General features: G+C 47.8%; 1 protein-coding gene across 2 annotated transcripts in view; it reads right to left on the minus strand.

Annotated features, from left to right (window-relative positions):
• LOC122368754 (thymidine kinase, cytosolic-like) overlaps positions 1-11,893 on the minus strand; it is a 30,558-nt gene extending 18,665 nt beyond the window's left edge. Inside the window, exon 1 of one of the 2 annotated variants that reach the window (XM_043342974.1) lies at positions 11,753-11,893. In XM_043342974.1, coding sequence (XP_043198909.1) covers positions 11,753-11,824 — 72 coding nt within the window. In that variant the 5' untranslated portion in view covers positions 11,825-11,893. The remainder of the gene's footprint in view (positions 1-11,752) is intronic. The other variant, XM_043342975.1, reaches the window with a different exon arrangement.
• Positions 11,894-11,958: the final 65 nt, after the last annotated feature.

The raw sequence follows: 11,958 nt of genomic DNA on the forward strand, positions 1-11,958 counted from the left end.
TTTTCGTAGACCCCAAAATAATCGTCAAATTTTAAATTGAATTGAGTAATAGAGCTTCAGACGTGCTTCCCTTGCGCTGCATTGGCAAGTTAGCGAGCAAAAAAAAAAGCAGGAAAACAAATGACGCAGTATGTACGATGTTGTTCGCTTTTTTTTTTTTTTTTTTTTTTGCTCGGTCGGCCTAGTGCCATACCCGAGCAGGGGGCAGTTACTCCGGCAATTTTCGCCGGGCAGCAAGTCTTACGTTAAACCGGTTTATGTGAACCCGGTGGCAAAAATAACGTGGGATCCTATCTTAATGTGGAATCAAAGCTAAGGGAGGTACTTACGTGTATAGCCAAAGAGCCGAGATGTCTGGAGTCGCAAACACAACAGTGGGAATGACTTTTATTAACAATACATAATAGACATGAACACTTGTGAGCTGGTGTCAGTGTAATGGAGCCGGGAAGCTTTCATCGCACTGACAGAAGGTATAAGACCTTCTAGGCTCCAGCCCCCCGGCGGGGCCTTGTTGTGGGGTGTAATGGTCGGGAGAAAAAGTCCTAAATAATAAAAAACCCGACGCCTAACGCAAAGGGCAAAAACCTCGCACCTAAGCCAAAACGGCGCGAGGGAAAAAGCCCTGTAACCGCGATTAATTAATGTGTGAGTTTGGGGGTGAGCCGGGAGACGAGGGCTCTGATTAGCGTTTTAGGGGCGGCAGCCGCGGCCCTAACACGCTAAAGGCTCTTGATGATCCGAGCGTCGGCGAGAAAGACGAACAGAAGGTCGTGGATATCCGGATGAGAGTCGCCCAGGAGAGTCGGAAGGTCGAGAGAGAGTCCATGTGTGTTAATGTATTGTACTATATGTCTGCGGTGTTGGTGTAGGTGTGGGCAGTGGAGGAGGAAGTGTGAGATGGTGTAGCGTGGGTGGTCGCGGCAGTGGTGACATATGGGTGGAGGTGCTCTGTCCAGGATGTAGTTGTGGGTGAGTTGTGTGTGGCCGAGCCGGAGCCTGGCTAGGACTCTCTCTTTGATCCTTGTGTTTTGATGGGAAGAGTAGAAATGGCAAAGTTTCGGTTTAATGGAGAAGAGATGTGGTGTATGATCATCTATCCAGCATTTTTGGCGGTATCTCTGGAAGGCACGGAAGAGCGAAGACAGAAAATCCGGAAGGGGGAGAGCGAGATGATTTCGAGATGGGAGATGAAGACCTTCTTTGGCTAGCTTGTCCGCTTTTTCATTCCCCTGTATTCCAACGTGGGACGGAATCCACAGGAGAATGACGTGTTTGTTTTCATCGGTAAAGCCAATAATCATCTTTTTTATTTTATAAACGATTTCGTTTTTTTCCATTTTTCTGTGAGCTATTGCCTTTACCGATGAAGCTGAGTCTGTGCAGATCACAGCCTTTTCTATGTTTTTCGATGAGACATATTTGAGTGCTGAGTGAATGGCTATCAACTCAGCACTAAATATGCTATGGTCGTCGTGTAGCCTACTTGTTTTGTTATGATAGTCAGATGTGACAGCGGCTGCCGTCCTCCCGTCACAAACTGAACCATCTGTATATATGTATGCATAGTCTTTATGTTCTTCTTTATGCTCATAGAAAAGTTGAATGCTTTCTTCTTTTGTGACTTTTGATTTTGCCTCTGCGTACAGGAATGCAATATTCTCTATGGCTGGCAGAAAGAAAGAAGAGATGGGTGGCCGATGAAAAATAGATGGAAAATCCAACTGGAAATCACTGAGTGTCCTTTCTATGCGATAGGCGATTATCGGGTATTTGAGTTGGGCCGTTGTGGGAGGGTCGTCCGTATATCGATTGGAGACAATGCGGTGCGAAGGCGAATAAGGGGACAAGAAAGTGCGCGCATAGAAGCGAAGGAGTTGGAGTTTACGGCGGTGAGAGAGAAGAGGAATATTACATTCTGCGTGGAGAGCCTTGATATTTGTGGTGCATTGGGCTCCTGTAACTATACGCAGGGCCTTATTTTGTATAACTTGAAGTGATTCGATCTGATTAGAAGCTATATCATCAAATAGAAAACTGTTGTAATCCAGGATAGGACGGATTAGGGAAGTGTATAGGTTAAGGAGGGTGCTGCGATCAGCACCCCAATCCTTTCCTGCTATACACTTAAGTATGTTGAGGCGCCTAGTGCAACGCATTTTAACGTCTTCAAAGTGATGTTTAAAGGAGAGTCTACTATCTAGTGTGATGCCGAGGTATTTGAACGTTTTAACGTATTTGATAGTTTGGTTCTTTACTTTAAGTTCGGTATCAAATTTAAAACGGGACTTATGGGAGAATATAAGTGCTACTGTTTTGCTGGGCGACAAGACTAGGCCCCATTTATCGCACCAGCTATGAATATCCTCCATTGCGTTTTGAACGGAGGCAAAAGCCGAGTCAATGTTTCTTCGCGTTACCCAAATGGCCACATCATCGGCAAAAATAGAATGCTTAAGGCTACTAGGTGGGTTTTGAAAAAGGTCGTTAATCATAATAAGGAAGAGAGTTGGGGAGAGGACACTGCCCTGAGGGAGGCCGTGATCCTGATTAAGATTGGGAGAAAATGTGTTACCGCATCGTACGTTAAATGTTCTATCTTTGAGGAAATTAGAGATATAATGGGCCATGTGGCCGCGAATACCTGTCTTATGAAGTTTGATCAGAAGGGCTTGTTTATTTACTTTATCAAAGGCGTTTTGAAAATCAATGAAAACTGCAAATGTATACATGTCATTTTGGAAGCCCTTCTGGATGTCATCAATGAGGTGGACTATATTGTCTGCCGTGGAGCGGCCGGACCTAAATCCTGTTTGATGTGGAGAGAGGAGGTAGTTACCTTCTAGATATGCCCTAATCCGTCCATTGACCATATGTTCTGTCAATTTAGCAGCGCAACTGGTTAGGGATATAGGTCTATAACTAGAGGGGGAGGAGGGTGGTTTGGAGGGTTTAAGGATGGGGACGATGGTACTGTTTCTCCAGCTCTCGGGGTACAAATTGTTTTCCCATAGATTATTGATTACTATCAAAAGGTTTTCAAGGCCGGATTCAGAAAGGTTTTTGAAGAAAGGATAGGCTATCTGATCCGGCCCTACCGACGTTTCACCACATCGAGATATGGCGTGTCTAAGTTCGAACAAGTCAAAGTGCTTGTTATAATTTTCAGTATTTGCTGAGTCGAAGGAGAGGGTGTCGAGTGTTGTGTTAAAGCTGTCATGTTGTACTTGTGTGTATTGTTGAGCAGAAGATATTCGTGCGTAATGTTGGGCGAATTGTGTCGCAACTTGAAGGGGAGTGGTGTAGTGGGTGTTGTTAATGTAGAGATGAGGAATTTTGTAAGTTGTGCTGCGCCTTGTCGAAAAAACTCTAATTAGCGACCAGATTTTAGAAAGGGGAGTAAATCTATTAAAGCTGTTAGAGAAGGAGTGCCATCCTTCTTGTTTTGCTTTAAGTATTATTTGTGAAGCATCATATCGGGCCTTCCGGAGGGCATTTTCATGGTAATCGCAAATACATTTGTTAAAGACTCGTAAGGCACGCTTCCGCAGAGCTACAGCTCGATTGCAGTCAGCGTTCCACCAAGGGGCAGCTTTGTTTTCACGTGGGGGGTGGGTATGGGGAATATTTTGGTGAGCAGCAGCGAGAATCACGTTTAAAAAAGTGTTGATGTCAGGGGGAGGGGTGGGAGTGTGTTCATCTATATGTTTTTGAAAGGAGGCCCAATCAGCTTTCTTAAAGTTCCAACGAGGAAGAAATGTAAAATTGGCTTGTCCTGAAGGGACATTAAGTTGATAGTGAATGGGATAATGGTCGCTAAACAGTGTATCATCTCCGACGTGTTGAGTGAAAAGTGTCGCGGTGTTAGTGTCTGTGAAGGCCAAGTCGATGACGGAGTGTATGACTTGACCTTGGTTGCGTCTGGTGAAAGTGGGTGTGCGGTTGTTAATGCAAATGAGATCAAGTGAATCCATTATCTTATCAATTAGTGTTCCGCGCGCGTTGTTCGTTGTTGAGCCCCAGGATCTGTGGTGGGCATTAAAATCTCCTAGTATTAGGCAGGGGTGGGGAAGCTGGACAAACAATTGGCGGAGTTCAGAGGAGGAAAAGCGGTGGCTTGGGGAAAGGTACAGGGAAAGGATGGCAAGGTCATGTTGCGCTATTTTGACTTGAGCTGCGACCGCGTTAAGCGTGGTGCGGAGCTGAATTTCGTGGTGCAAGAGGTTATTAGCAATATAAAGGGCCGAGCCGCCTCGGCGGGGTTTTTCATTTACGTTATTTGTATATAAAGTATATCCACGTATGTTAAAGTTGTAATTAGAGGAATCTGAGTCCAGAAAATGGGTCTCCTGAATGGCGGCTATCAACGGTTTTTTATTTAATATATAGTTCTTGAATTCGCCCCAGTGGCTCACTAGAGAGGAAGTGTTCCACTGGAGGACGAATTCATCAGATCGATGCATGTTTTATGTGTGTTGAGTGTTAAACAGATTTTTCACGAGCAGCCGCCGCTGCGGCTCTGGTCTTCATCCCCTCTGACGGGGTTGGGGACGGGGCGCGTGTCGTGGCTCGCGGATGCTGAGTGTCTGCGTTTACATCCTGGCTCGCCGCTGGGGCGGCCTCATCCGTCTCTAAGTCGGCGGGCGGAGAGGCCACCGGACCCACGATTGTAGAGACGGTCTCTGTGTCAGAAACGTCCGAGTCCACCCCTGTGTCCACGATACTGTCGACCCATGACTCCATCACCATGTTGCCGGTGCTGTTTGGAACCGATTCGTCGTCGCCGCGGTCGCACTGCGCCTGTCCCGGGGTGACAGCCGGAGGACCGGCCGACGTCTCCGTCTGCTTTCCGTCCGGGCTGAGGGGCGATTCAGTCACCCGCTCCGGCTCAGACGCGGGGGTCTCCACAGCCTCGGGCGCGCTCAGCTGTCGACGGACAGGGGCTTTCGGGGTGCGACTCTGGACCGGCGGGTTTTCGCGACTCGGTACGGTGTCCGTGAGTGAGGCCCTGCGTGGAGAGGACGAGAGCGCCGGATATTCAGAGGCACCTGACTCCGAGTAGGAACTCGGCGGGAACGGTGGGGGCGGGGGTGGTGGCGCCAGCTTGGCTTTGAGCTTATTTTTTTGGTACTCCCATGCGGGGCACATCCGATCCCAGGCTGGGTGCGGGCCACCACAGTGGCCGCACCTGTAGAGATCCCGGTCGCACTCATCGACCTTGTGGCCGGATGTGCCACACTTCAGGCAGTTCAGTCGCTTTGACCTGCAGGTCGTCTGGTTGTGGCCGAAGCTGCCGCACTGTCGGCAGAGGCGGGGGCTGGGCTCCCATTCCCTGACCTCCAAGATTTCATATCCCGCGTATATAGCCGGTGGGCAGGTAAGGCCCAGAAAGTGGATTTTGATCCTCGGGTTTGGGGTGGGGCCACGCGAGCGGAGTCGAGTGACGAGGGTGACCCCCTGCGGCCGCAGTTCGTGTAGGAGCTCCGTCTCGTCCATGTTTTTCAGTGATGGGGCAAATACAGTGCCGGCCACCGAGTTCAGTTTGGTGGCAGGGCTGGCGGCGACTTCGTTGCCGAGGAAAGTCTGGATCGAAAGGGCCAGCGAGGCCTGAGCCTTGTTTTTAACCCGGATTAGAAGAGATCCCGATCGGACAACCTTTGCGGTGACAACCGGGCCGATTAAGGAGTCGAGTTCACGTTTGATTCGAAACGGTGACAGACCCTGGAGGGACCGATCAGGACTAGTCAGGATGATAAACGACTGCCCGTCAGGCACGTCATCTAGCGGCTCCCAGCCTCGACCAGGCGAGCCCGGAGAGGGATCTTCGAGGAGGGGGCGGGTCAGGGGAGGGCGGGGGCGGGACAGGGGAGGGGCCATGTTTAGAGAATGTAGATGGTTGGAAATGCGCCGAAAAAAGCGTGCCAAACGCACGAAGAGGGTTGAAAAAACGAGATCTCACAGGAGGCACACCCAAGAAACGAGTATGAAGGAAACTTTTGATGGAGAAAGAAGCAAATTAACAAAACAGAGACGTAACAGTAAGGAGAGAACAGAGAACCTTACCGATTTGTTCAAATCACGATTTTCCAGGTGGGAAAATGGCCGACACTAAACCGACGCGGACCGAGCGCGGCGCAGCACCGCCGCCGCCAGAATTCAGCAGAAATTCACAACGATGAGGGCCAAAAAGAGAATACCGAGAATGATAATTTCGAGAAAGTACTGGGAAAGCTAGCCAGTAGCCACGCAACAACAATCGCTTAAGATCTAATATCTAATAAGCCTAAGAGCAAAATCGCACACGTGCGTCCGTGCGCCCCAATTCTGTTTGATGTTGTTCGCGTTTGCAGCGAACAGTACCCCAGTGTCGTAAGCGTCGCAAATGCGCAACCACTGTAAACATAGCTGCTACCATATCGTGAAGGGAATTGAGGAGCGCAATTAAAATCAAACGCTTCTTGGTCGAAGAACGAGGGAACGCAATAGTCAAGATGCAAAGATGCAAAGCAAAAGCTACAAGTATTTTGGCGAGTCAGCCATCTAGCTAGTTTAGCAATGAACCTTCTCTGAGGGCAACCCCCCCCCCCTCCACCCCCACCCGCTCTTGGAATGTAAAAGCGGCCCCAGCACGTGAGCACGTCCTAGGACGTGCTTAGCTGAGAACCATTTGACTTGTGTCGGGCATGTATCGGGCACCGCGACCCTTCGTATGTTGATATTTAGAAGCGAATCATGCACGTGTTCCCGAACAATGACATGGAAATGCATTACCTGACGGGTGCTCACCGAAATGTCAAAGTTCGGAGCAATCGGCCCAGCCATTCCATAAGTGAAACAATCGACACCCCTGAGTTGGCACGTGCCGCGGCCCGCGACGGCCGCCGGAAGCCAGAAACTCCCATCTCATCCCAAATCATGATGGAGAATCTGAGCGCCGATGTGGAAGACGGCTACCCCGTTGACATCTGCAGCATACCCTGACTCCGACAAGGCGTTCGATTTTATGCCGCACCGGCGATGATTCACGGGTAGGTACTGCATCAGAGGCAACTTCTCACGTTCGTCGTTTGATCGCCGAAAAAGGGTTATGATCCAAGGCTCAAATCGCGATGGACGACTGTTCACAGCGGCATGCCACAGGGCTCGGTCCTCGGATCAGTTCTGTCCGAGAGCCTCTACATGCCCTTGGAAGTATTGGGTCGCATCAAGCTCTTCTCCGATGACACGAAGATTTATCGCTGGAAACTGGGCAACCAGGATGACGTTGGCCTGCGACTTGACACTGATGCATAGAAACATGATGTGGGGTTCATTCAGTGTAGGCTACCAACAAAAACTGAAAGGAATTCACAGACATGCAGCTCAAATGGTCCATTCTGTGAGCCCCATGATTTACCTTACCCAGAGAGATTAGAGACCTCAGGGTCAGCCCAGAATGCCCCAACTCTTTTTTAATGATGATGAGGTGAGTCAATGTGAACCTCTTTGACATGGTTTCCTGTCTCTTACAACCCTGCCACCATCTGGGCAATGAGCAAGGAAACCTAATAGGTGAGTTCAACAGGTGACCTCAACCAGCTGCCCAGACTGTAAAACATCCACATGCTATGCCAGACGACCATGAAGCCCTCATGCGCCAACATTAGGCAGAAGTGATTTTGAGCTGAAATATCAGTACAATTTGTGTAGGAAGTTGGTTGCTTATAACCTTCAAAATTGAGCCACTTTTACATAAAGCACATGTACCCTATTACCAACCAAGCCTATATCAGCCAGACAGCGTGCCCCTGGTTGGACGTTTTGGGGCCATGGCCTCCTGGAGCCACACAAATCTGAGTTGGCCAGCTGGGCTGCTGTATGGAGGCATGACACTGTACCAGAGAAGTTCCTGACACAGAACAAGGCTGACCTGTCAAGAGAATGCTGGATTAGGATGGGCACACCCAGAGCCAGAAAACAGCTGCAAAAAATGCCTTCAGCACCAGAATAGTAAATAGCTACTACTAGTGATCACTTCCCAACCCTGGGCAGTGTTTCAGGGCAGAGCGCTGCAGCGTGCTGCGTGTCAGTGCGTTGGCTTTCCATGGAAACAAAACAGTCCCACGCACAAGGGGGAAAAGCTCAAAAAATTGAGCGCTCAAAAAATTGAGCGGGCCCCATTATGAAGGAATAGGCGAAACGATGGTATTTTACAATGCCTTTAGCGTCACACTACGGCAAATATCGTATCCAAATAAGGTATCAATGGCAAGAGAGAGCAACAAGGTTTCTTCTCGAACACTCGCCGTGATAATTTATATCGGTGTTTTCGGAAAGAAAATGCCCTAAAGACGCTCAACTTTTTGAGCGCCACTTGTCGTTCGGGACCGCGATACTCAAAAAATTGAGCGCCACGACAGACGACAGTCAGCTGGCGCTCAAAAAATTGAGTGCCGGCCAGCATCTACACTCAATTTTTTGAGCGTTCTCCGTGACAGGTGAAGCCGGTACTGGCTGCCATTTTTGATGTTATGTTCGTTGAAATACGTTAAACTGAGTTGAAACAGAAATGCAGGAAGTTGAATGCTACGTGGTACCTAAACTTTTCACAAACCCATGACATCATGTCACATTTTCCGCTAGTAGTTTTATCGGTCTTTCGGATTCGGCACACCTCAAATAATTATACAAGGCTTGAATAATCCGTATGAATACTGTAATTGATATTCTCTGACTGTACTGGGAGAAAGGAATACGTGAATACAGAGATATCCACCCACCCTTGAATATTGGAGAATTATCGCAGGAAAAACTGTATTGCCACGGTTACAACTTACAAGGCCATCGGCCGCAAACAAACAAAAATACTATACAATGTGGGTTAGATTCACAAACATCATCAAGTGTGGAACACAGAGACGAGCAAAACAACATCACATTATCGCATGCCAGCCCGACCACATTGGAACCGGGTCCGGGTGACCTGCGACCGGAACCTGCGTCTTGCCAGCATACATCACAAAAGCAGGAGGCAGTGTCGTACTGCTTTGATCCAAAATATGCCATATAACAAATGATATAAACGACCTAAGCTCGGACTAAGCTTATCATTATCAAATAGACGAATGGAAACATCGAGTCTCAGACCAGCAGTAGCAACGATCACAGTAGCAACATCACAAAGAACACGCGGCATTATCAGACAGCCGTTTTGTTATCGGGCTACAGGCGGCGACGGCGTGGTTGCAGACCAGCTGCGAGGTAGCGGCGTGCGGGCAAAAGGCGCGGGCACACCTCCATGTGGCCGTGCGGACAGTGCGCGGTCGGCGTCGCATAGTGGGCGGCATCGGGCTGTCCCGGGCCGTCGAAGCCGCACAGGTTGTCGGCGCATGTGGGCGCGCGCGGTCACCACGGCCAGCTGCTCACCGCCAGCACAGACTGCGCAGCGTCGCCGCTCCGCCGGCCAGAACACGCAGACAACCCTTCTTGCAGTCGCACAACACGTCGCCAAACTCATTCACCTGCTCCACCATGTTGTTGATGTCACCGAGTCGTTCGAGTTGTGGCTCGTGCCGTCGAGCATGACCTGCCCGATCGGACACGGGTCAGCGGCTTCTGCTCCAGCGAAGTCTTCATCTTAGTGACGTCTTGCTGATCTCCACAAAGGCTGAGCAGATGACCTTACCCACAGAGACGGCCGACGTCCTTGCCAGCGACCGCTTGGTTGTGCAGACCTGCCAGAAAAAGAAAAGCTGTTTTGTGATCTCAAACGATTTTTTTCTTTATGCAGTGGAACAAAACGGAAAATATGTCATACAACAGGAACTAAAAAAAAGATGCAGCCTAGGTCGTCTAAGAAATGGGTGCAACATTGATAAAATTCTTCATTGAATGAATTCTGCAAATGCTTTTGATAAAATGTGTGGTGATTATAAGGAGACCACTTTACTATAAAATTGCTCAGGATTCCCTATCTGGACCTGTCAAAAAATCCTGACTGCACACCAACAATGAGCATTAAATCCAAAACCTCTACCAGGTACCTAGGGATAATTAAATTCTGATTCAGGAAAATATTTCACATCATACAAATAAAAACCTTTACTATATTGAAACTGTAAATGTGATGCTGATCCAGTGACCTAAGGGTCTCAAAGTATAATAATGAATTAATCGATTATAAATTTGGTGGTGACTGCCCACTGGCGTCTGGCGGCCTAGACCTTGAGGATTGAAAGTGGCCTTCCTTTTCCGTTGACTCCGATCCTCCAGATGGAAATGATATAAAGGATAATTTTTATCTTATTTCATATGAGCGAGCCAGTCAGCAAAGTGGCTATCCTGTTTCAGCATTCACCCACACAATAGTTGACTGTCAGTCTGTCATGCTGTCAGTGTTGTGAAGTAATGAAGGAGTTGAGTTTTGTTGATTATAAATTGTGATGTTATGTAAAGGACTGGAAAATGAATGTGAAAACTATGGAAACATATTGGCAGAGTATTGTCACTTACTATCAGGACATATGGATAGAGAATACATTCAAATTAATAAGAAATGCCAAATATCAAGGTACTCAATCACTGATAGCAGTGGACTATCATATGTTTTAATGTCATTTATATGAAAGTTAAGACTGAAACTACCTTTTACCTCATCATAACTAATGAAAAATTGTGTGAAGAAAACATTCACAGCCTCTTTGCAGCACTTAGACCACTAAAAAACAACAATTTTCACGTAAATATGTTGTGTCTCCTTCCTTCAAAACATCATATCGGATGGCGCCACTTTCGTCGACAGTTACTTATCTGCACGCAAATCGAGGAAAACGTGAATTGATTGACGTTTACGTGTTTCCGAATTTAAAATCACAGCATATTCAAACTTTTCAGTGTACCTTTTAACATCTAAGTACAACTAAAACGATAAAAACTTACCCTCAACACAAGGACGACGACAACCACGCGACCGGAGACGTCGCGACGAAATAAACAAACGGCGCCGCCAAATGAAAAAATATTCTCCGATATGGGTAATGTGAAATTGAATCGCAATCATTCTGGGTAGTATGAAAAATGCTCTTTCCAACAGAACCCTAGTAAAAAACGTGAATGGACAAAAAATAACTTTTATTTCGACATAAATATTGGCCTGTTTTTAAGTCATCCTGGTATGCCGTAAGATTTCGACCTAGAAATTGGTGTTCCCCCAATCATTGAAGCTTGAGCAGTGAAAAATATGAAAGCCTAATCTGTTTTGCATCATTAGTGATTCTCCTAGGGTGTTGCCATTTCTCCCTAGGTGTTGCGAGTTGCTTTTGCAAAACGTGTTCCTGAAACGGCTCAATTTTTTGAGCCCTCAGCATTACGCCTATGGGAGCCTCTGACGTCACACGCTCAATATTTTGAGCGCTCAATAATTTGAGCTTTTCCCCCTTGTGCGTGGGACTGAAAACAAACTCGGACGCCTCACAATGCTGATCGTTAAGCCGAATTCGTCTCGAACGCCGCATCAGCGCGCTGCAGCGGGCGCACCGTCCGGACCAAGGCATTATCAGTATCCGGACAGTGAAACAGGGCCCTGCGTGTCTGAGATCTGCAAGCCAACTCAAAGTTGAAGTGAGACTTGACAAACACAAATGTGATGCATGGACCCCTTTTCTCTACGAGTCCAATGTTAATCCCCACAACCTTGCCACAACCTTTCAACTGTCTGAGAATTGCAATGCAATCTGTGTAGCAAAAAAAAATGGCATGGCACATGGCGCCTTACCTGAACCTGTCCGTGTCCAAGCCGCTTGGAAGGCGATTCAATGTCATGATACGAATTCAACGGGCAAGCCATGTTGCAATGTCACACAGATAGGAAATTAATGCAATATCAATGTCGCTAAAATATCCGACACAAACGCTGTGATACCACGTTGTTGCATGCAATGAAATGCTTCCAAATCCGCGCGTAAGTTGGTAGTAATTTAG

Source organism: Amphibalanus amphitrite, unplaced genomic scaffold (assembly GCF_019059575.1).
Source record: "Amphibalanus amphitrite isolate SeventyFive unplaced genomic scaffold, NRLGWU_Aamphi_draft 000973F_arrow, whole genome shotgun sequence".
In the NCBI taxonomy this organism is placed as follows: Eukaryota; Metazoa; Arthropoda; class Thecostraca; order Balanomorpha; family Balanidae; genus Amphibalanus; species Amphibalanus amphitrite.